General features: G+C 32.2%; 1 protein-coding gene, 2 non-coding genes and 1 pseudogene across 3 annotated transcripts; 2 read left to right on the forward strand and 2 right to left on the reverse strand.

Moving 5' to 3' along the window:
* Window positions 1–109: 109 nt before the first annotated feature.
* Window positions 110–2,817, forward strand: LOC123924175 (annotated as a pseudogene).
* A 972-nt stretch (window positions 2,818–3,789) lies between these two features.
* On the reverse strand, window positions 3,790–3,861 carry TRNAE-UUC. The gene has a single exon. It is a non-coding gene; the product is annotated as a tRNA-Glu (tRNA).
* Window positions 3,862–8,186: 4,325 nt separating this feature from the next.
* On the reverse strand, window positions 8,187–8,258 carry TRNAE-UUC. Its single transcript has one exon. It is a non-coding gene; the product is annotated as a tRNA-Glu (tRNA).
* Window positions 8,259–16,922: 8,664 nt separating this feature from the next.
* Window positions 16,923–24,926, forward strand: LOC123921141 (auxilin-like protein 1). Its single transcript, XM_045973555.1, has 8 exons — window positions 16,923–17,526; window positions 18,030–21,435; window positions 21,511–21,583; window positions 21,688–21,779; window positions 21,867–21,932; window positions 22,016–22,105; window positions 22,387–22,563; window positions 24,671–24,926. The coding sequence occupies exons 1-8, from the start codon at window positions 17,147–17,149 to the stop codon at window positions 24,704–24,706; spliced, it is 4,320 nt and encodes a 1,439-aa protein (XP_045829511.1). The 5' UTR covers window positions 16,923–17,146; the 3' UTR covers window positions 24,707–24,926.
* The last annotated feature ends 1,679 nt before the right edge of the window (window positions 24,927–26,605 follow it).

A 26,605-nucleotide genomic window follows, 5' to 3' on the forward strand; every position in this document is an offset into this window, starting at 1 on the left:
CATTCATCATTCTAATTTCTCTTTAATCAAGATTCACTGATTCATCTTCTTCTTCTTTTTGTTGTTTTATTAGTTGAAATTGAAACAGAAATCAATAAAGTGAGTGAAAATGGCTAGCAATAGCAACAATGAATCATCAAAAGGAAAGAAGAGTACTATAGAGTTGCCTTCAGCTGTTGCCCTCAATGAAAGAATACTTTCTTCCATGGCTGATAAAAAAGATGCTGCTGCTCATCCATGGCATGACTTAGAAATTGGTTTGTTTGTTACTTCCAACCTCTTCTCTTTTTTCTTTATTAATATTGATGGTGCTCAATAGATATTTTTCTCATTCTTGTTTTTGCTTCAACAATCTCTTTTGCGTTTTCATTACGAAATCCGCATATACCATTATTGAGGCCACTCAATGCTTTTCATTTTCTTAAATGCAGGACCAGGAGCTCCATCAGTTTTCAATTGTGTAAGTTTCTTTTATTATTATTATTATTATTATTATTATTATTATTATTATTATTATTATTATTATTATTATTATTATTATTATTATTATTATTGTTGATGTTGTGATTATTATTTTTGGTTTTATATTTTTTTTTTTTTTTTGATAAGCTTTGGTTTTATATTATTAATTTACTATTATTTTTTATTCATGCTTAATATAGCTTAGGGAAGAAAATTGAACATTTTGATAAGGTCTCTAATTTGTCCTGGAAATTAGTCATCATCATCATCATCATGCATCAAGCATCCAATGTTTGTTCTTGTATCTTGGACCGAATGCAAAACTAAAAGAACCCTTAACAAGGACATGATGCTAAATTGCAATTAAAAACTCTATCTATGGCAATCTTATTTATAGGTGGTTGAAATTGGCAAAGGAAGCAAGGTTAAGTATGAACTGGACAAGAAAAGTGGACTTATAAAGGTAGTTTGCCATTCCCATTCTTCAATCTGTTACCTTTTCATTCGCTTAAATTCATCTGCTATATGTTTGATTCAATGCTAAAGTATAAAGGCCGTTACTTTTAATGCAATGTGGTTTCAAGATATTTTTATTATTGAACTATGTATGTAGCACCACACTTCAAATCGAAGGTGTGTTCAGTGTCCAGTGCATCAATGTCCAACAACGACACGTGTAGTTACTTCATTGTGTCTGTGTCGAGGCTTCATATATAATTATTGGTTCTGCTTCATTTAGATAGTGATTTGGTTTCTGGCTGTGAAATTTGTGTTTGTTTGTTCTGAAGCATAACTAACAAAGTGGTGGAATAACTTAGGTTGATCGCATCCTTTACTCATCAGTTGTCTACCCACATAACTACGGGTTCATTCCAAGAACCCTTTGTGAAGATGAAGATCCCTTGGATGTCCTGGTTCTGATGCAGGTAACAATGCTTAATGAACTTATTCGAGGTCTTTTACAGAAATTGTTGTTTACTGTGAAAATTACGACTGTATTTTAATCGAAACTTGTATCTTGAATAGGAGCCTGTGATACCTGGTTGTTTCCTGCGTGCCCGTGCTATTGGATTAATGCCTATGATTGACCAGGTAAAAGTTGTTTTCTACTGCATGCTTGCACACACACTTTAACATTTTAATCGCTTGTGCGAGTTTAGCTGGGGAGTAATATGATTAGAGTAGGAGTATATTTCAATAGACCAATGTAGGGGAGTCAAAATGGATGGATTTGGATTGAATTACTAATGGATGGATCAAAGTAATCCATTAATGTAGGGGACTAATTTTTTTACTTATGGATGGATCCATTAGTGAATGGATTGGATGGATAATGGATAAATGGATTTTTTTGACACCCCTAGACCAATGAAAAAAAGGAAAATTGTTAAATGCATTTGGCAATACTATTAGAGGGATTGGCTTGAAAGTATGTCATTAACCAACTCATAAGGGTAAGCAATTAGACAAAGACATGCAATTGTTTTAGATTATTTTTAACTTTCCCCGAGCTTGAGCTCTTGGTAGGCTTGAAATATGAACAATGTAGTAAATAAATCAATTATTCTAGAAGCTTACTATGCTGTGAGATGAAAATAAATGGTCTTGTTTTATACAGGGAGAGAAGGATGACAAGATCATAGCAGTTTGTGCCGATGACCCTGAGTACCCCGCCATTACAAGGACATCAAGGAGCTTCCTCCACACAGGCTTGCTGAAATTAGAAGATTTTTCGAGGACTGTATCCTGTTATTTGCATCTTAATACATAGAACTGATTCACTATTAACGATATGTTCATAGATGATTCGTTTCACCGTAACCCTTTAAATGCTTACGCCATTGAAATATATATCTTGTGTATGTATCCTTAACTTTCCATACCAGACAAGAAGAATGAAAACAAAATAGTGAATGTTGAAGACTTTCTACCAGCTGAATCTGCTGTTGAGGCTATTAAACACTCCATGTGAGCTACTATCCTTTGGTGACTGTTTCTACTTTTTTCCATTGGTGATCAAATGATTCATTTAGATTTCACACGAGTTTTTTTTTCCTTTCCTGCAGGGATCTATATGCGGCTTATGTAGTCGGAAACTTAAGGAAGTGACTTCTTTGGAAACTGATTAGCAGCAAATTGCAGTGACATATTCAAGTATATTTGTAAATGTCAATGAAGATCATAACTTTGATTTGTTTGTCATGCTATCGTGTTACTACGCTACAATGATTGGCTTCAACTGATTGATGCCTAACTCTTTTGTATTAACAGTTCTTGTGCTGTACCTCCAAGTTACTTTAGATATATGGCAGTGTATGGTACATTCATATAATAAGCACTTTCCCTTCTTTAAAATTTCCCTCGCCACATGAAGATAGAATTTGATTGAAATACAATTTTTTCTTTTCATTAAATTCTTGAAGAAAACACAATCTAGACCATTTAGAGTCGAAACTCTAAAAGGTTTAAGTGGTTAGCTCAAGTGCTCAACATTAAAATGAATTTGGAGTCATTTTCTCTTGCCACAATTTTAGTCTATCCTTCCATTTTTTGCAACAGATTGTTATACCTCAATTTATTTAAGTCCATTCATTCAATTATAATTGTTGTCTTTGTAAAATTGCATTTTCTCTTATTTTCCTTCCTTGATTGATAATAGATACATGTGTGCTTATTATAGGTAATGAAGTTTGATGTTGAAAAATAAAACATAATAGTAAATAGTAATGCTTAGAAAAAGTTGTACTTTTTGGTTCTGTTTTAGAAATTATCATTCATGTAAAGTAAAATATTTTAATCTTTTATAAAAGGGGATGCATGTTAGATTACAAGAATATAAAATATATAGATAGATGTAATGTAATGTATTATGTATGGTATAAAGGTTATATGAGAATATTTGATGTGTTAAGAGTGTGAATTCGATTTACAAATATTTCTCTTCTTCACCACTGCAAGTAATTGTTAGTTTTTTTTTTTACATAGCACAATCATCATCATCTTAAAACTAAAAGAGTTTTCCCAGCATATTTTTGCCTATAAAATACAATAACACCACCTTTATTTTTCTTTTAGAGGTCTTTATTTTTAATTGCCTTTTCAAAAAAAATAGTCTTCATTTTTTTTCTTGACAATAATATGGATGAAAACCGAAAATAACAATCATATAATTTCAAGCTATAAAATGCTCTCTTTATTCTTTTTTTGAAGGTTTATTTGTTTTAATATATTTACAAAATTCTCTCAAAAAATTGGCCCAAGAACGTATCAATTCCATGAAAAAGCCCGTGGATAAATCACCAAAACCTTGAAATTCACAAAAAGAAATTCCATTGCCGGGAATCGAACCCGGGTCTCCTGGGTGAAAGCCAGATATCCTAACCGCTGGACGACAATGGAAGATTTGATAATTGTTAATGCCATTTCCTATATAACATATGATTTTATAGTCTCAACAATTCCTACTTGAAATTATAAGTGCAGTGTAATTTAATCCTCTCAAAATATATGAAATAAAAGTATAGTCCTTAAAGTTGTAAACTATCAGTTTTTTAGTCTTTTATGAATTGAACACTGTAAATTTAGAGATTCTGCTTTTTATAATTATATGATGTCTTTCAATGATTTTGATGATACATTTAAAAATATATTATGGTGGAATTACTAAATTTGCTCATGTTGCCTAACGAATTAAATTGTCATATGTATAAAAGAAAAAAGACTAACTTGTAGCTGATAAACCACTTGAATTGTAGCATAGTCATACTTATGAGTTCTTATCAATTCTAATTAAAGTTTCTCCTTGTTATTATATAAGAAAATGCTGATGAGTGTGTCGGAGACACTTAAGTATATTAATAAGAAACTTCAAAACAATGTTTAGTCATTTGCAAAAATAAAGCATAACTCTTTAATCTTTAACTGAAGTAGGTTGGATTTAAATATTTTGTCCAAGACTAAAGTAGATCTTCAATCATATAAATAATTGTGTAAATGTGTCTCTTATAAAAGTACGAGAAAGAGTAAGAAAATTTTCCTTTGGATATATTTGAACACATATTAGAGACTAATAAAAGTTTATTCACCAAAAAAAAAAATGAGACTAATAAAAGTTTTTCCAAAAATCTAGGCTCTGTGTGTGTTCAAAGTCAAACGCACTTTCTATTTAGGGTTAGCTCATCGTTGTAATTCAAGATTCAAGTAACACCAACTTTTCGGATCGTATTCTACCCTACTTATTTAGCTAAGTCTTATAATTGTTAGGAATTGTTATCCACACCCAGTAATATCTAGTGACACCCCTACGTTAAATAAAAAAAAAGTTTCCTCTATTATGTTTGATAACGGTAAACAACTTGTATACCATCTTCCCACTCAAGTGAATCTTATTAGGAGGCAAGTGTGTGTTGAAGATGAACCGGCATGTCCCTTGTGTACAGAGGGTGAAGAACTGGCATGTCTTCCTCTCCCTTTTTGGAAAATGTGGGTTTGCAAATGCTATTTGGTATAAAGTTTTTAGTTGGTTAGGGGTCTTTATGCCACTACCCGAATTTTATTTATTTATTTAGTGTTTCTTGTACTTTTTTTCCTTTTTCAATATATATTTTTTGCGATTAAAAAAAATGTTGAACAAATTATTAAAGCTGATTAAAAAATATTGACAATTTATATTCTAAAATCTTAAAATTAATAATAAAATTATCATAGTTAATGATCATTGACAATATTGGAAGTTATAAAAAATGAAAATTGATTTCTTAAACCGTGACTTAAAAGTTTTTGCGAACAAAGAATATTGTCTTAAATTAATTGTTATCAGAAAATAGATTAAAATGTAATACATTTTTACCAACATGATGTTAAAAAAGTTGACAACAACTTAGAAAAAGAACTCTCGTTCGAATCTTGGAGTTGTCCATTTTGAAAGCAATGGCGGTCATGAACATCTATAGAGTTTACAATCACACAAGATCCCAAAACTTTAAGGGCTCCAAACTTTGAGGGTTCAATTTTTTTGTTAAACTCTAGGCTCCAAATTTGAAGTTTATAAATTGTTGTGCTATTATACTTGAATAATAGATAGACATTTGGTTCCATATTTGGAGATTCGACTCATAGCAAATTTGAAAGGTTTAAGCCGTGTGAATATTTTGGACCGTTTATCATAGGTCAAAGATCTTAATTATTTTTTGTTGGGAGGGGAGTTTTTTTTAACAACAAAGAAATTCCAATTCACTCACTCATCTAGTGGTTCTGGAACACGACGATCTTTTTTGCAACTCATTTGGCTTGCTAGCGTATGAGTTGTGTGGACGGAAAAAAAACCACATGTTGTTTAGGGGCTCAGTTAGTACTATTCATCAGTTATTGGACAGGATCAAGCTTTTTTCATATTGGTGGTTGAAGACGACGGATGTTACTTTAGTCTCCAACTACCATAGTTTGTGGTCTAGTCCTCTATTATGTTTGGACCTTGTATGATTATTTGTATTTTTTTCTGTGACTTTTTGTAAACTCTTGTAGTCTTTCTTGGCATATCTTATGCCGAGGATGCTTTTTTGTTAATATATTTCATTTTGGTTTATTAAAAAAAAACATTTCCCTCTAAAAAAACCATATATTAACAATGTATACAAATCTTTTTTTATTTATAATGTGGGCAATGGGGATCGAACATATAACCTCATGCGTACTACCTAAACTCATCACCACTAAACCAATATACAGATATAAGCGTGATAACACATCATATTATCTAATCTATCTATATAAGAAAGTTGATTGTTCTGAAAAACTTTCAATTGCTCTTATTTAAGATGCTTCCATGTGTTCAAAGTAAGGGCAATTGGTGTCCAAAAATTTGGTAACCAAACTAAAAGTACAAAACTAATCAAGCCATCTAAGCCATATGACATTTTTGTGAGTGAAAAAGAAAGGTATAATTGAGATTGGACCAAACCATCTAAGTCAACCACATGAAAATGACACTTCAAGTTATAAATGAATCATATGACATCTGACATCACTTGTTTTTGACTATTTTTAACTTCTTCCAATTTCGGTTTCCAATATCTGACACAAAATTTCAAATTCAATTTTTTTTCCCTCTCCTCACTTATTCAAAATTATATTCAATTGAATGTCTCTAAACAAATATTTTAACTGTCGTATATGGGACAAAATATCATTGATAAAAAATTCAAAATAATTATCATATGTGAGACAAGTTATAAATAATAAAAAAAATTTAAAAAAATTATTTTACACGGGATAAATTCTGATGTATAAATTTTAACTATCATATATCAAATAAATTATCACTGATCAAAATTTTAAAATAATTATCCATAGAAGGGTTTTTTTTGAATAAGTTGTGGTTGCTACCATAAAATCTCAATAGAAGTGATGCATCTTAAATGGTTTCTTATGATAATACATTGTTCACATACGGAAACTATGTTTCACAGTCAAGACATGACTTATGGTGAACTCAAAGGTTTTCTTTTTTTTTTTTATAAAAAAAGCGTATTCATTTTGAAGTTTTTATCTGAGCCATTAAAATAATTATGGATGATGAGAATATGTAACCATTAAAATTTTAAAAAAAATATCATATGCGAGATAAATTCTAACTAATAAAATTTTCAAAAAGATTATTTTACACGGGATAAGTTATAACTAACTGACATAAATTTTAACTATCATAATCAACAAAAAAAAATTAACTATCATATACGAGATAAACTATCACTGATAAAAATTTCAAAAAATTATCATATGTAAGACAAGTTCTAACTAATAAAACTTTAAAAAAAAAACTACTTTTTACGGTGTAAGTTATAATTGACATAAATTTGAATTATCGTATACGAGATAAATTATCACTGATCAAAAATTCAAAATAATTATCATATGTGACACAAGTTATAACTAATAAAAATTTCATAAAAAAAACTATTTTATACGGGATAAGTTCTAACTAATATAAATTTCAAACTAACTATGATATATGGGGCAATTCTAACCGACATAAATTTTAACTATCATATACGTGAATAATTATCATGTATGAGACAAATTCTTGCTATTAAAAAGTTCAACATTTTTGGTATCCAAAATTACTATCATACATGAGACAAATTATACTACTAACTCATAATACTGATTAAATAAATTCATTTTTTTCAATTTTAATTAGCAAAGTGTAACTGCAAAAAATATGGTGTAACGTTATCGTTATGACTCTCGCACGGGTCTATTACTAGTTTATTAAAATAATTGCACAAATATTTACCTTCATAATAAAATATGATAGAAAGTGTGTAACTATTTCTATGCATGCATATGTAGTACTAATATAATTCTTTCATCAATTATTAGTAGTTGTAATTACGCAAAGGTCATTTGTTTTAGACCTGGGTTGTTAAGGTTTACTGGTTTAGTATACTTTACACGATCATCATTATTATAACTTCTTTTCTTTTGAAAGCATCATTATAATCTTATTAAGAGACTTTTTCAACACGTTTTTGTTTATAGAATACTACATCAATTTCATATTTGTTTTGCATTATTGACAACTACTAAAACTACAATCGTATTTTTATATTTTTGGGAACCTTGTGCACTTACTTTTTACACCACTAAATAAAAATCAGATTTTGAAAGGGGAAAAAAACAGCAGTAGCAATAAAAACTTTGAAATTCACAATAAAAAGAAGAAATTCCATTGCCGGGAATCGAACCCGGGTCTCCTGGGTGAAAGCCAGATATCCTAACCGCTGGACGACAATGGAATTCATGTTTTTGGTAGTGATTTTCATATATGTAACGTTAACTAATGTTGTTTAGGCATTGTCTTCCAACCGTTTTGTTTGGACCGTTGAAGACTCAAAGAAAGTGGGAAGTGGTATCCCACTATTGGAACACCATGGTTGACAAAGATATTTCGGGTCTATTTGGTAAAAATAAGCTATAAGCTAGCTGATAGCTGATAGCTGAAAAGCTAGCTTATTGAAATTAAAGTATTTGGTAAAATTAGCTTTTAAAGTGGTTATTAAATATAAAATTACATAATTGATAGTGGGTAGTTTTTTTTTAGAGTGGGTAGTTATTAAATTAAAGGGTAAAAATGGAATAAAGTGTAAAAAGCTATAAGCTATAAGCTCAAACGCTACTTGAAATAGCATCTGAAAAAAAGCTATAAGCTAGTATAAAAAGCTTGTTACCAAACACCTCTAATTTTTTGAAACAAGCTTATAAACTCATATAATAAGCTATAAGCTAGCTTATTTGTGTTACCAAACACACCCTTCATGATTCATAATAATTTTTTTTTGGGTTTCAACCCTCTATTTCTAAGAAAAGGGTCCGGTGATTCAGAGTTCGGTTACGAGATAATTAAAGTTTAACTAAGAATTGTTCTCACCATGAATCAAACTTGGAATTTTTCGAATAATTCGTTTTAGGGAAGCTCATTAATCATTTGAGCCTAATGTCTTAATAATTTTCGATCATTTTATAACTACGAGTTGGTATGATATTGAGAGAAAAAAAATTAATGGGCATACACCAACCGTGTTACATTGTCTTCCAATAAAAATCATCAATCAATCTATCATGATATATAACTAATTTTAAAGTATCTTTATAATTCGGTGGAATACAAGATAGTTGTTATATGTCGGTATAAAACTATTTCACAACATCTTCTATTTTATTTTTAACAAAATAAGGCTATAAGTGTCTACCTCCTAATTCAACTAACAATATCGACATTATTAGGTTGGATAACTTTATTCATATTCGAACTTGAAACTTTGCAATTAGATGTAAATTATAATAGTATTAGCTAGTCACTTAAACCGGGGAAAAAGGAAGAGAGAAAAAAAAAACAGGGTCACAAGTAAAATCAGTATAATCCATCTCCTTTAATAATGTCTTCCTTAAAATGATCTCAAAAGAGAATCCCTACTCCTCCCCCTGAAAAAGAAAAATTGCTTGATTAGTGGTACTTTACTACTCCTCAAAACTAATTGTTTTTTGTAGTAGCACTATTTTGTTAGAAAGTGAAACAGAATTACTTACTTCAGAAGCATCAAAGGACGATGCAAGATCCAATATAATATTTTATACACTTCCAAACGATTCTATATAAAAAATAATAATGCATTACATTGTTGAATACATCCTTCAAAAAAAAAACTTATTATAGTATAAAAATAGTTTAGTAACTAGCTATAAATCAATCATTCGAGAACTAACCTTTCACTAATTTTTATAATAAATTGTAAGATAATTTGCATTGGCATTGTTGGATTAATTATGCAAGACTTGCACCGTTGCACGCAACAAAACAATGAATATTTGTTTTTTTTTTTTTTCATGAAATGAAGGACAACTAGGCAGCTATAAAAATAACAAGATTATACTACTATAGTTTTTTGCATTATTAATTTAAGAAATTGAGTAGAAATATTGTATTCTTAAGTGGTATAATGATGAGTCTACGAATACAAGTTTTGGTAGCGTGATTGAATATAAAGTAGAAAACATATGGACCCAATTAGCTACTCTTTTCTATGGATTTGGTAATTGCCATCACCTTTCTGCTGGACTGGACCCTATTCATCATTATTTCTATATTTCAAATTCAAATATCTTGTATTAACACCACCACCATTTAATTCTAATAAATTATTTCAAATTTCAAATATTTGTTTCTCTCTATTAGTAGTAGTATTTTCTTAATTCCTTTTTCCATTTTTTGAAGTTAAACAATACTTCCCTTTTTGTCAACATTTTTTTGGGGTAAACAAAAGTGCCTTATTGACACCTAGATGGGCTATATATATGGAGGCAAACATGTACCAAAGTATCAAAAAGAAATATACCCCATTTGTTCTTTAGCCAATAAACTATTATGGAAAAAAGGAAAGGCAGAGAATGTTGGATAACTAAAAAATATTAATTTTGGGGAATGACTTTTGTTGTTTTTCATTTTTTTTCAATCCATGAACACTAATTAGCACGACCCATAAAAGTTTTATAACTAGAGCACTATGATAACATACTTAAAATGTGACTTAGGTACAATAAGGTCAAATTGAGATTGTTTGGAAATTCCATTAAAAAAAAACATAAAGAGATAGAATTATGGAAAGTATATTCAATGACTACTTTCTATAATTCTAAGATAAAAAAGACTATGCTTAAAACAAAGAAGACTACTCACTCATTTTTATAATTATAGTGAGTAGCACATAAAATAAAATAAAATAAAGCAAGTAAATAAAAGACAAGAAATATAAAAATTAACTTGAATTTGAATGAGAACAAGTAGAAGGTTCCTATCTTATTGCCTTATGATTTCTTGTTGATATGACCAAGTTAATTACAAGCACTACAGAACTATAAATTCGTGTTATTCAACCAGATGCCTTAATTGTTTATTATTACATGAATCAATTGAAGTACACAATGTGTAACCGGCGAAAATTGAACATTAACTTGCTACGGCCATAGCCTCACGCTACTGGTGGTTGTGGACGTAACAGCTTCAGAGTATTACACAAACAAAAACTCCGCCCTCTATCTCGGCACTACGGTCATAGCCCCATACTATAGGTAGTCATAATGCTTTTACTTTTTCGCACTTTGACATTTTAGCTTTCTCATTTATAATTGAGTAGGCTATCACTCAAAGGCGTATATTGTTTTTAGACTCGGAGTCTCTTACACGTCAACTATATAAAGTCTAAATGTCTCCAAAAATCTCATGAACGGTCATCGTCTTCAAACGTATATGAACAACTTAGGTCATCTCAAGGTCCATTATGGTCCATAACTTATGGATCAAGTTGTGTAACTTATGTTGTGTTCAATTATACTAAACCACCGGCTTTTCTAGTTCTAGTTTCAACCATCTCATACATTGCATTTGAATTGCTATGTCCTTTCACGTTAATATATTGTGGTGAAAGCAAGCATTTCACCAAAGTGGACCCCTTTTATTCTCACCCACTTAGATATGGCTCCACCTTTATGATGATATCTATTCAAGAGTTATTAGGATTCATTCAATTTAATACTAGAATCATGTGTCTCTATCTCAATATTATTCTCAAGGTGATTGAGTTGATGCACATGCCCATTCAATTACAATTACAATCTTATTATTGATCTTGTTGTATCGCAAACATTGCCCAACCACAAACTCTACGTTTCAATTAGCATAACATTTAATGTTCCCTGTCTTATCTTATCCTACTGAAAATAGTAAAAGGTTCCTTATAAAATTGGTTTTTTTCCTTCTCACGGGCCTAGTGTTTCTGTTAGCAACAAAATTAATTAGCATTACTTTTCCTGATGTTCAAAAGCCATTTATCAATAAGTCACATGGAAAAAATTTAGTTAAAAGAAGAAAATCTACCGTAACAAATTCTTCGATCGAGATTAGTCGGCCGCGATAGAATAACACCGTAACAAAAAAAAATGGGCTAAATTGCACTTTTGGCCCCCTAAGTTTCAGAAACTTGCAATTTTGGCCCCTTATGTTTCAAAATAGCACTTTTAGCCCCCTAAGTTTCAAAAAGTTGTGATTTTGGCCCCCTATGTTTCAAAAAGTTGTGATTTTGGCCCCCATGTTTCAAAATAGCAATTTTGGCCCCCTAAGTTTCAGTAGTTGCGATTTTGGCCACCTATGTTTCAAAATAGCACTTTTGACCCCTATCTTTACCCCTTTTACAAAAGGTCAATTTTGATCGAGTCAAAGTTGATGTGGCAAGTCACTTAAGTGACTCAGCTGCCACGTCAACATTTTTTTGTCATCTTATAATTAAAAAAACTAAAAGAATAAAAAAATAAAAGGAAGAAGTCACATGCTTTAAATTTATTCTTTCACTAACACACATATATAATCTCAAATCCTAAAGAATTAACCAAATACTTCGTGACGTTTATTCAAAAGGATTTTTCACTATACGTAAAAAAAAAAAACCTAATTCCAAATCCAAAAATAGGAAACAATGGAAATTGAAAACTCTTCGTGCTTTTTGTTATGTCTTTTTAATTATGTAATGACTTCATATATGTAATGACTTGATTTGTTATGTCATTTTGATTTAGAAAAGTGTCTTGAACTTCCATTTAGAAAAGTGTCTTGAACTTCCATTTTGCAAAAGGGGTAAACATAGGGGGGCCAAAATTGCTATTTTGAAATATAGGAGGTCAAAATCGCAACTTTTTGAAATTTAGGGGGCCAAAAGTGCTATTTTGAAACATAGGGGGTCAAAATTGCAACTTCCTGAAACTTAGGGGGCCAAAAGTGCTATTTTGAAATATAGGGGATCAAAATCGCAACTTTCTGAAACTTAAGGGGCCAAAAATACAATTTAGCCAAAAAAATGTTACTATCAATTAGGTATCTTTTAAAGATTTATATATTTATTAAGAGCATGTTTAAGAATTTTAGATTTTTTTGTTGAGTTCATAAAATATATATGTACTGAGAATTTATTTTTACATTATTCATAAGTTTAATATAAACTAATACATTAAACTTAAGTGGTTAATGAACATTTTTGTTTGGACGGATTGTTTGGAAGAATTCAAATTTAATTTTTTATAGGAACAATTATTGACCAGACTTTATTTATCTCGTGACTAACTCTAAATTACCAAAACTCTTTCTCTTAAGAACTAGATGGTTGATAAAAAAATTAAGAGTAATTTCTAAAGTTGTGAAATCATAACATAACACAGAATAATATTTTTCAATATTTTTTAAAATAAATCTAGAATTGCAGAGAAGTTTTTTAGCAAAAGTGAACGGACAATAATTGCAATCGATAGGTGAAGATTTTAAAATCGGATGACTTCAAAAGAAAAGAAAGTAAGAAACTTGTACACATTATTATTATTTTTCTCTTTACTCAAAAGAGTGGTTGATTATTTTCGTGGAGGAAGGAAGGACACTACTAAATTTGGTGAACTATTAGCCAAATCCAAGTGTCTTATTTTTTTTTTTGAAAAGGACAAACAAATGAGATGATTGATGCTCTTGCTAAAATAACCATATTTATAAATATGCATTTTTTTTTTTACAAATAAATACGCATGTTATTTAGCTTAAATATGTAAAGAACATTTGAATCAATTTTAATGGGGTTTTTTGACCGACAATGAGTAAATAAGAGGCTAATAGTTCACCAAATTGATTGTTCCCGGGTTAGGTTTATCATATTGATTGTTCCCCGTCTTTTATACTAAATAAATACACTGAAACATGAACACATAATAAATATGAGTAAATAAGAGGCATCAACCATAACAACAAAAGAAATAGATGAAATAGACAAAACGATGTTACTAAGAACAGCGAGCATGAAAACGACGAGAACGAAAGGGATGAAAACGACTAAGAGTGTGGCAAAAACGAAAGTGACGTTACCGAGTGCGGCGAGAACGAAATCAACGATGATGAAGAATACCCAATGCTTTAGGTGTTGTTAGTTACTTCCATGGTGAGAAGCAAGTGATATGTGAACGATAAATATCCCTTGGAGTGAATAGACGTATGAATTTAGAAGGAGAAGAGGGAACCGAATAGGCGCCTAAGAATTTGCATTTGACTGACTTAACGACATTAAGTGGCAAGGGATGTTTGTGTCATGTGAGAAAATAGAGAGAGTGTTAGTTACATATGGATAAAGTGAGGGGATGTTAGTGTATTTTTCCCTATTTTTTTTTGTTTACTATTTTTCTCTATTTTTATTGATGTACCAATATATATTAATATCAATCACAATTCTGAAGGCATTAATTTGAAGATTTTTTTATAGAATGGTATGGTAAGGGATTAAAAGTAGAACTACACTTTTTTTTCCCTTCGCACTTGATACATATTCAAATATAGATATGTCTGTGATTTATGAAATTATGTAGTAAAATATTGGAATTGAGTCAAAAAAGAAAAAGTTAAACATTGTAAGCATTTTTTTTTATGACATGAAGCATATGACTTATGTGTTTCAAATTAGTACTAGTAATTGACTGATTGATTATTATTATTATTATTATGCGTTACTAAAAAAGTAGCAAGGATATCTCCGTCTCGTTGATGCTGCTCTCAACAACTCTTTATCTTTCCCGCGTAGTCACCGGCGCCTACACCTTTCATTTCATTTCATTATTTATACATTTGTTTTCATTTTTAATTAATGATAATTATTATAATGATTAGGTTAAATTCCATTGCATTAATTAATCATGTTGTTACGTATTTTAGGCTTAAATACATAAGACAACCTTTGGGATAATTCCCTTAAAAAAAAACCTTTGGGATAATTTTCACGTACGATACAATAATTACTTTTTTCTCAACTGATATACTACTCCTATATTTTGAAGAATTAAAGTTAGTCATTTAATTATTATAAGTTTAGATTTAGATGATAGTTAAAGAGACATTTGAGTTTCACAAAAAAAAAAAGGACATTTGAGTATTTTTTTTTTTGAAGCAGAGACATTTGAGTACTATGTAGCAACAGAAATTTGGACATAAAATTTTCTATTGTTATGACACATTAATGTGTGTTAATTTCACAAATAATCTTTTAAAAATATTAATTGATGATAAATAAGCATTTAGATGTCTTAGACCATCTCCAATGGTAGTACCAATTAGGTACTTATATAAGTACTTATTAGGTACTATCATTGGAGCAAAACTCATTGAGTATCTAATATGTACTGCTTCTCAAATAGGTATTATTTCTCCTCATTATAATATATTTTTGTGGGACCTACTTATAAATATGTAGTATTATTGATGATATATAAAGTTATTAGTGAGATCGATTTATAACTTTTTAAGAGGTGTTGAGTTGGAGAGATTGAATACTTATTAGGTACTATTATTAAAAAGGAAAATGTTAACATGTGCACCAAAGACACATGTTAACAATATAAATGTATTAATATTCTCTTGTAACTTGTGCATTATATTTTTTAAATATTAAATTTTTTTATGTTATTAAATGCATATTTCTATTTTTAGATACCTTAACATGTGCCCTTGATGCACATGTTAACATGACCCTATTAAAAATTATAAATGAATGATGTGTACAGTGTGACCTAGTTAAGTACTCAAATTTGGGGAGCTCCAATGTGGATGCTCTTAAACATCTCATTTATCACATTTATATATTATCACTATATATATTTTGTACTAAATGTTCAAAAGATAAAATAGATGGAACAAATGTAACAAAAAAAAAAAAGATGGAACAAAATTCCATTAAATTAAATTAAAAAAAACTTAAAGAGTTGATTTTTTTTTAAACAAACAAACTTAATTCATATCATTAATTAATAAATGTTCGATACATAAAAGTAATAATCTCAAATTTATGGAGACGCCAAAACTTTGGCCGCCCTAGCAAGAGTATGAACAACCAAATTCGTTTGTCTTATAACAAACTTAATATCAAAGTTTACATTAGAAGATGACATAAGAAAAATAATGTCATTAATAATCAAATTAAACTCTGAATTACCAAGTCTTCTCGAATGGATAACGTCAACCAACAACTTTGAATCACTTTCAAATTGAATTTGCTCAAATCCACGATGAATTGCCTCTTTCGTAGCATATAATAGAGCCAATGTTTCGCCTTCCACTACGGAGTAAACAAGCTGCTGCCATTAAGTCAAACTAGCCAGAAATTATTTAGTAGTAAAAAATATGTTCAGTTAGTCTCTTTTTAAAAGATGTACGAGAAAAAAGAATAAGTATTAGCCATTAGGCTACTAAATAAAATAAATAAATAAATAAACATCAACGTAAAATAATTTTACATTGTTAATCATATATTTTAATAATTTAATTTTTTAATATATTATCGAATATATGTGCAAAATAACTTTACATCAACAATATATATAAATTAAATTCTTCTTAATATAATATGAAATATTAGATAAATTTTATCAAATGTCCCTGTAAAATTACTTTGCACTAATGTCAGTCTTTAAATTAAAATATAAATAAATGTAAATACAGTAGTTCTGTACATTTCTTTTTCTTATTTTAAAATATTTTTTATGTTCAACTAAATTTATTTTTTTGTTTGCATAAAAAAAATTATTTTTGATGAGACCAAAGTCACTCTGACTCAGCGGCTAAAAGGAAGAGGTTAAAGGACAGTACCAAGTTACCAACAGTGTAAAACTGTTAATGCACGTAGTATTTTCTTTTCTCTAAAAAAAATCATTTATTGCGTCAAAAAAAAATCATTTACTGAATTTAATATTTTATTTATATTTGACTCACACGACTTACGAAATAAGAAAAAACAAGAAGAAAAAAAAAATATCGCTGTCGTGACAACATCGCATCACACGTTTTATTTTTAAACTATAAATAAAATTCGTTGTAGAAAAAACAAAAAAGAAACACAAGCCCAAATTTGTCTTTTCACAATCTTCACCACCACCTTTTTTTTCAATTTCTTCACTCATTTTTTCTTCTTTCGTCCTCCTTCTCTGACGCTTCACAGTAGTAATCTCTGCACTGCACTCACCCCGAAAGAAAGAAAGAAAGAAAGAGCCATAACAACCAAGAGAGAGAAACACAAAGAGGAGAGAGAAACTCCAAACCCTAACTACCAACATTTTCTCCATGGAAACTGTAACACATTCTCGCCACCAACAAAACAAACTCTCTATTCCGCTTCCCAAGAAAATCACCAACGCTACTTTCTCATCTTCCAAAACTCTCTACGACGACGTTTACGGTGGTCCGCCGAAGTTCACCGCTTCCTCCATTTCGCCGCGGTTTGAAGACTACGGTGAGATTTTCTCCAGCTTCCATGCCGGACGGTCATCTTCCATTCCGGTTTTGGATCTTCCGGCTGTTGACTCCGGCGAGGTTTTCTTCGACTTCCGTCGCTCTGCTTTTGACTATGCTGAGGTCTTCGGAGGCTCCGGTGGACTGGATTTTTGGTCCTCTCACGAGGACTTGTTTCGTGAAGGTGAAAATGAAGATGAAGAAGAAGACTGGTATGTATCAATGCGATCGAGTTCTTAATGTTACCGTTTTATTCTGAAATTTTTGATGAAATGTATGATCCGTTTGCGTAACGGATTTGTTTTAAGCGAATTGGAAACTTTTTAGCGTTGTTTTGACTCTAGCTGTAGATAATTAGTTATTATAGTTTGTGATTTTTTTTTTGTTGAGGTTGAGTTTTTTAGGTTAATGTGACAAATGAAAGCGTTAATTAGAAGTAAAACACTATGTTTCTCTGCTTATTTCATGATCGGAGGCTTTGGTTTAGGTTCAATTCAATGGCTTATTACTTATTTCCATGATTAAATTTGTTAATTTTGATTTATATTCTATATGAAAATGAAAATGAAAATGACCTCATGGTATGTGTCGAAAGCTTTAATTCTGCTCTATGGTACTTCTGTAATAGTAAAAGTTCTTTGTTACATTATTTGTTTAATCTTTTTATTTGGCTTTGTTTTCATATAATATAATTATATTCTTACATCATTTGTAGGACTCCAGTAGAAACCGATTCATTCTCTGGTGACTTGAACCATTTTGGAAATAATGTAGGCGTATCAAGTGGAGGTCTCTTACAGTCGGTTGATGGAAATACGGAGTTCAACATTTCGTATCATAAGGTCAATGGTACACACAATGAAGATACGTCAAAGGGGAAAGCTAGCGTAACTCAGCTGCACGCTGTTCCTGGTGTCACTCGTGTAGTTGATGAAACCATGCTCTTTCATAGGACTGATCCATCCTTGCAGGTTGTGGATGATATTGACCTTGATATGGAATTTACTGCAGGCAAGGAAAAGAGAAACCGTCATAAGAAAATGACGTTGCGTCCATGTAATGTTACTTCTGGTGAACAGATTCCCCGTTGTGATCTTGATCTGCATGATGGATACAACCGAAATGATTCTCATTCCAGTGAGACGTTCATAACTGTGACTGATGTCAGCCTCAGAACTATACCGTCTCAATTGCCACCCCCTTGTCGGCCACCACCTTTATTAGATCCAAGCAAGGGGTACAATAGTGAATCTCATTCAAACAACGACTGGATTGATTCTGAAGATACTCTAGGTGATGGTTCGCCACCTTTCTTTGATGTGGAGGTTGATATTATTTCATCTGCTTCTGTTGTAAAAGAAGCCAGAGACAGACCAGAAGCAAAAGGTAGGAGTACAAAAGATTTGAAGGGGAGAAAGAAGAGGGGTTCTGAAAGCAACTTAAAATCGAGTTATGATGTAAAAACAAATGAAGCAATGATGAGTGGGAATATAGCTACATTTAATAGGTTGAATGATGAGGCAGTGCTGGCAACCTGTGATCGGAGATCTGGCAAAATGAAAATTTCTGCCACAGATGAAAGGCAGAAAGCTAGGAAGGCTGCTCCAGTAATTCTAGAACCATTAGAAGGGGAAAGGCATTTAAACAAGTTTGAGGAAAAACACATGAAGGAATCCAGGTCATCTCAAGAATCAGAGCAAAGTATTGGAGTTGGGACATGGAAAGAAGCAACTGAATTTTTTGAATTGGTGGGAGCGGAAGACTCTCAAAAAGTAATTCATCCCATAAATCATACCAAGAGTTTGGTGCAAGATGCCAGAACATTTGAGCATTGGAGGAAAGAAGGAGAAGCATCCAACATCCAAGAAGAATACACAAAAGTAAAAGCAGTTTTAGAAAGTTGTCAGCCTGACGAATACAAGAAGAAATCTAAAGCAGCAAGAGGGGCTTATGAACAGGGCAAAAACATTAGGAGATCTAAATCATCTAATGTGGAATTCGGGCAGAGAGAGCCTTTGAGGAATGAAGAATTTACTGATTTTTTTGAGCTTGGAAAGAGTGAGAAGATAAAAACGGCCCACCAACAAAGAAAAACTGAAAAGAAAGCAACTAAAGCCAATCCAGTGGAAAGTGAGATATCAAAAGAGGCTGATGAACAAGAACTAAGTGAAGTTCAATTTAGCTTGAAGCTTAAAGAAAATGAGAAGAAACTAAAACAGAATGGAGAGCAGAAGCTGGGTGTGAAAAATCACAAGCAGTCTCAAATGATGAAAGAAAATGAAAAAAATCATAGAGAAGCTTTTACTTCTGAAGCAGCAAAGAGTGAGGAAACAGTCAAAGATTCTGAGGAGCTTGAGAAAATTAATGGAAGATCAAATGAAGCTATTAAGCTGGAGAAGCCAGAAGAAAATGTAACTTGCAAAAGAGAAAATGAAATCATCTCCAAACAACAGATACAGAACAGAAGTGGGCTCAAAGAGTCACGTGAAAGTGAAGAAAATGAGATCAACCAAAATGATTCTTTTATAAACAAAGTAAGTGGTGAAGACCAAAAACACGCTCATGGGCAGGTAGAGAACGAAAAGAGGCTTAGAGAAGACTTTGAACAAGGTTTGATCAAGACAAAAATTGAAGAGGCATTTGAGCGGGGGACAAATGAGGCATGTGTAGAAGATAAAAGTAAAGAAAAATTTAGAGTGGTTTCTGATGAGTACGGAAAAGGAAATAAGCTTGAAGAAACAAGTGAGAGCAAAGGGACTTTGAAAGTTTGGAAACAAGCTGTAGATCTAGAAAGACGTAGTGGAAGTGTGGCTCAGATGAAACAAGAAACTGAGAGTTTTTCAAACCAAACATCTGACAGGGAAGGAGCTTTAGGTATACCAAATGAGAATAGTCACTCCAAGCAATCTGAGAATATACTCAAAGATGCTAGTAGGAGTGAAACAGATGAGGGGTTTGATATTATTTTGGAGCCACTGGAGGTGAATAGTGAAGGTATCAACATGAAGTTTGCTAAAGAAACTAATGAGACACAGAAAGCACAGTGCGGTCATAATCTTCTGTCTCATTCATCCACCATTCATAAAGTAAATAATGAAAAACCAGGGGTATCTCTAGAACCTGTTGCTGATCATGATATTGCAGAAGCTAGAACTGACTGCGAAATTGGTGGAAGGAAATTGGAAGAGGGTTGTAGGACACAATCGGGAAAGGTGGATTGTAGCGTGAGAGACACCGATGAACTTTGTCTTAGTAAGAAACAGGCATGCAGTGAGAAAGCTAAGACAGTCCCTCAAATGGAATTTGATTCTAGAAGTCAAGAGAGGAAAATTGCAAATGAATGGGGTGAGAATAGAACGATTAAACATCATGCAAATCTTGCAGTAAACCAGGAAGGTAGCAGGAACCTGAATTCATCAAGCCAAGTAAACACATGTGATGATCACAGAAGGAACACATCAGTAGATGAAACTGCTATAGTTCAAGATGCAGTAAATGTACACAACACTTCTCAAAGGTCTCGTGTAGCCCATTCCACCAAAAGCAAAGAAAAGTGTCTTAACGAAACTGCCGCCTTAGTAGAGAAAGATGCCGAAAAGCTGAGAATAGAACAAGAGTTGGAAAAAGAACGTCTCACAAAGATAGAAGAAGAGTTAGAGAGAGAAAGGGAGAGACAGAAAGATAGAATGGCTGTTGACAGAGCAATGCTGGAGGCTGAGAGGGAAAGGGAAAGAGAAAAAGATAGGATGGCTGTTGATAGAGCAACTTTTGAGGCTCGTGATAGAGCATATGCTGAAGCTCGCGAAAGAGCAGAAAGGGCTGCGTTTGATAGAGCAACAGCTGAAGCTAGACAAAGAGCACTGGCTGAGGCCAGGGAAAGACTTGAAAAGGCCTGTGCTGAGGCTAGAGACAAATCGTACTCTGATAAGGCAACTGCAGAAGCCAGATTGAAGGCAGAACGTGCTGCTGTAGAGAGAGCAACTGCTGAGGCTCGAGAGCGCGCAATGGAAAAAGCGAAGGTTGAGAGAGCTGCATTTGGGTCCAGAGAACAATTAGAGAGATCTGTATCTGATAAATTTGGCGTTTCTTCCAGAAATAGTGGAAGACAGGGCCCATCCTCAGTAAGTATCCTCTTAAATCTGTAAGTGATTAAATTGCATAATTGCCTACTGAATTTTTAACGAATGGAATTGCAGGATATGCTGGATTCACAGTTTCACAACTTCAGCTCTGGCACTGGTTCCAGATATCCATATTCAGTTAATGGTGGTATGTGATGCGTAACACCTCTGCAGTGATTTATTATAAACTGTTGATGAATATTTTACTGCATCCACTTGATACAATAATAACCAAATATTGTTTGCTTTAAGCTTCTTCTTTTTCTGAGAGATCAGAAGAAGGTGAATCAGCTCAGCGATGTAGAGCTAGGACGGAGAGGTGTCGTCGAACAGCCGACCGTGCAGTAAGATTTTCAATATTGTCATATTTGTAGCATGTAAATTTTACCTGTAATAAAATGATCATGACAAGAGTTTTAATGCAATATTAGGCAAAAGCTTTGGAAGAAAAGAACATGCGTGACCTTGTAGCTCAGAAGGAGCAAGCTGAGAGAAGTGTAACCATCTGAACATTTGTTCTTTAAAGGTTATGAATTGTTGTACATGTTTCATTGATTGTTGAGTCTGATGCTCTTTGCAGAGATTAGCGGAGACTCTGGATACTGAAGTCAGGAGGTGGTCAAGTGGAAAAGAAGGAAACTTGCGTGCATTGCTTTCAACCTTGCAATATGTAGGTCTTCCTATGCTGAAATTCTGAATTAACATGTGCTTTTCTTCCCTTACCCCCAACTTCTTATGGTCATAGTATTTAAAGGTCCAGTGAGTAGTGTGAGTCTTCTACAGATGAATTTAATCAATTGGTTGCTTGATTCTGATACCTGATATTCATGACGCCACCTGTCTCCTCTTTTTTTATTTTTTCCTGTTTGAGACCTCTGTCGGTGCTTATACTGAATAACAGTTAAGGGAAGACTATACATGGCTTCTTTTCTGATTTTTCTATTTTGTCAGATCCTTGGGCCTGATAGTGGGTGGCAGCCAATCCCACTCACGGATGTAATTACTTCTGCTGCTGCAAAGAAAGCATACAGGAAGGCTACCCTTTGCGTTCATCCTGACAAATTACAGCAACGTGGAGCAAGTATTCAACACAAATACATATGTGAAAAAGTTTTTGATCTCTTAAAGGTTGGTTTGGCATGTCATCATTCACCTATTTGTTTTGTTGTGCATACACAATTTGGCTGTGGAATTATTTTATAATTTATATTAGATATCTGTATAAGTTTTGCCATTGCAAAGCAAAACCATAATGCTTTTGCAGAACATGAAACTTATCAGGTTCACATGTATATTATCACGTACATATTAATATTATATCAGCATATGAAACTATGCAGACACAAAAGCATGTAGACACATGCTAATCTACCTCCTACCCAAGCTTGAACTATAAATGTTCATTCATCTAGGATTTGTTTCTTGCTTATTATAATTGGCAAGTTGGTCTATTTAATATCATTTAAATTAACCATGAAATATCAACAAAACAAGAAACATTGACTAAATATAACATTCAACTCAAATAAAATATTAAGGGAACTTTTAAATACTAATTATAGAAAGTAAAAAATATAATAATATATTTTGTGGTTATCAGGCAGAATAAGTATTATAATACTACCTTCGTCAGTAGTCATTCCTTGCATCCAGTTAATAGATAAAAACATCCACATATTCCTTGCACCTAGACTCGGATGGTAAAACAGTGTTGTCGAACATTTGATATTTATTAACCATTAACACCTGCCTCTTATTTCAGCATTATTTTGTGTCATTTTTTCAGGGTGCTTGAAGGAAATTCAATTCGGAAGTGAGATAGTACATCTTGTTCTGTTTTTGAACCCGTCTCCTATGCAAACTAGTAGTTCTCCTTGTAGATGCAACAATCTGCAGTCGAATACCTCAGAAATTATTTTATCACAATCTATTTTATTACAGAAAATAGACGTGATAAAATAATTACTGAGGTATTCGACTACAAATTGCTACATCCACAAGGAGAACTACTAATTTGTATAGGGGGTGAGTTCAGAAACATAGGAGTCTTCCGAGTTGAATTTACTCCAAGCATCCTGAAAAATACACAAAATAATGTTGTAATAAGAGTGCAAGAAATGAGTTAGTGTTTTTATATATCAACTGGATGCAAGGAATGACTACTGACCAAAGTAGTATTACTATTCTGCCCGATAACCACAAAATATATTATTATATTTTACTTTATATAATTAGGATTTAAAAGTTCTCTTAATATTTTATTTGAGTTGAATGTTATATTTTTAGTCAATGTTACTTGTTTTGTTGATATTTCATGGTTAATTTAAATGATATTAAATAGACCAACTTGCCCATTATAACATTCAACTCAAATAAAATATCAAGAGAACTTTTAAATCCTAATATTATAGAAAGTAAAATATAATAATATATTTTGTGGTTATCGGGGCAGAATAAGTATTATAATACTACCTTGGTCCCCAGTCATTTAGGGATGACAATGGGTAGGGTACTTTAGTACCCATACCCGCAGTTTGAAAAAATACCCGTACCCATCTTTATACTCGCGTGGGCAACAATCTTTGTACCCGTGCCCATACCCTATGGGTACTTAAGTACCCGTACCCGTTACCCACTTTTTTTGCTAAAAATAAATTGATCAATTGTAAAATATCATATCATTTTAATATAATCAATTTTTTAATGTTGACTCATGAAAATTATAAACAAAATTATTAGTAATATCATGCTAAAGTTCATTTCTTTGTTGACATATTCACATTATATTTGCATTATGTTATAAATAAACATTTTTATTAAAAATGTGTAATAGTATAATAGTGTTGTATTTTTTTAAATTGATTTACAAATATTATTGTACAATAATATTATTATATAATAATATAATTAAAATAAATAAATTTATACTGTGTGTATGGGGTGGGGTGGGTACTAAGGTACCCGCACCCATACCCGCACCCATACCCGCTCGATTTTGCGGGTAATTGCCCGTGCCCATACCCAAGATGTGGGTTTTACCCTACCCGTTGTGGGTATTTTTTGTGGGTACCCACTGAGCATGGGTTAAATTGCCATCCATATAGTCATTCCTTGCATAAAAACACTCGCTCATTCCTTGCACTCGGATGATAAAATAGCGTTGTCGAACATTTGATATTTATTAACCATCAACACCCGCCTCTTATTTCAGCATTACTTTGTGTCATTTTTTCAGGATGCTTGGAGTAAATTCAACTCGGAAGAAAGATAGTACACCCTGTTTCTGAACCCGCCCCCTATGCGTACTTTCTGTAATAGTTTCTTAAATATTTAGTGTAAGAAAATATTAATCCCACGTGAGGCAAGAGATTAAGAAATTCAAGTAAATAGATAGAGAAAGCTTTATATATGACTTGGCTTGCATTTGAAACTGCGAAATATTGTAATGTTTGTGGAGACGGATTAGTTTAGTAACACAAAATTGTCGACAATTCCTTTGACCCTTTTTTATCCTTGCTGAACTGAGACTTTAACTGATTGCTGAGGGAATGGTGCCACATACATCTGCCAGTGTTCTTGTTTGATAACTCAGTCATAATTGAACAATATGATGTCATCTATTTGGCAAAATTAAGTTTGAGCTTGTTTATAAGTTAGTAGTAGAGATAGTTTGTAGCTTAAGATTGTCTCTAGCTTAACAGTGCATGAAAAACACAACTTCTAATGTTACTATCCTAGTTGCTCAAGAACATTGCTGACCTTGAGAAAATAAACCTCAACTCCAGACCAGGTTACTCATTTCAAGATGGAATTTTTTATGTTAGATGGGTCATTCCGAGTACATCAAGTTGGGTTCCCCATCTTTCGGCAGAGCTTGATGGTGCAACTTCGAGTGGAGTGTGGACACTCTGGTTATAAGTTATAACGTCGAGGAGGTTAGTTAAAAACCTTTATTGGATTGGCATGACATGAAGAATTAAGTGCATATAAGTACGTCAACTTGTGTTAAGCAGAGACAAAAGTACTTGGATATGTCCCCTGCTGGTATGTTACACTTTGCAACTTTAAATGTTTCAGATTTGGTCCGGCAAGATACTTTAATACATATGAAGCAATCTTGTCCGTGTAGAAAAAAAGTGTTTAATAAAGATTTGCAAGGACAATAATTTTATTTTGCTGTTTGAAACACCTTGTAGAATAAGACACCAGCAGTAGTGGTGGTTAGCAAAACAAATTGGATCATTTCCTTCCCTCTACTAACTCTTTATATCTATCTTAACCTTAATTACTCTCTCTTTTCATTAAAAAAATAAAAATAAACTCATGAAAGGGTGAGATTAAGAGAGTTAGAGAGTTAGGAGAGGGAAGGAGAGAAAAGAGATTTAGACTATCCATGTCCGATAGCAGAGAGGTCGTATGGCTGCATGCATGGCATCCCAAAATACACTGCGTGAGTTTTGAAAGGAATTATATGTCCATAGTATTTATTGCTTACTTATTAGTAGTTGCTAAAATTTGTCAAATAATTTTGAGAATTTTGATAAATAAGTAATTTATATTGTTAATAATTTAAAAGGGGTGATTTTAAACAAACAAAAAAAATCTTAAAAGGATCTAATATTTGGAGACAGGGTATAAAGTAATTACCAACTCATAGCAATATGTTTTGCCGGATACAGTCAAGGTTGCTATCAGCTTGATTATTCAATAGACCACTGGGAAGATACTGAAGGGTGAAGGGTTTATTTACTTGTCAAGCTTAGAATGGGAATAGCTAAGTCAACAAGGAAACTAGGTAGATAGTTAAATCATCAACATGGGAAATGTGTGCATAATAATGCAAATGAATAATATAGCCTGCTGATTTGGAGGTCAAATTTGTTTACATGAAAAATCCACATTTTGTTTCTTTGCTACGTAACCTTTTTTGTTTAATTGTTTTTGTTTTAATATGATTGTACATTTTGTATCTACCATCTACCAAAGTGGTCAAATATGTACAACACATAAAACCCTACAACATAGAGTCATTCATAAAAGGGTCCACATAAGTGGTAGGGATACATTTCTCTGCAGTCACACATTCAAACTGTTGCAAAATCCATGGAAAATTAGAATGAATTGATTACGTGAATATGAGATCATCCTTTGGAAAGAAAGAATGTTTGAT

Source organism: Trifolium pratense, linkage group LG4 (genome assembly GCF_020283565.1).
Source record: "Trifolium pratense cultivar HEN17-A07 linkage group LG4, ARS_RC_1.1, whole genome shotgun sequence".
In the NCBI taxonomy this organism is placed as follows: domain Eukaryota; kingdom Viridiplantae; phylum Streptophyta; class Magnoliopsida; order Fabales; family Fabaceae; genus Trifolium; species Trifolium pratense.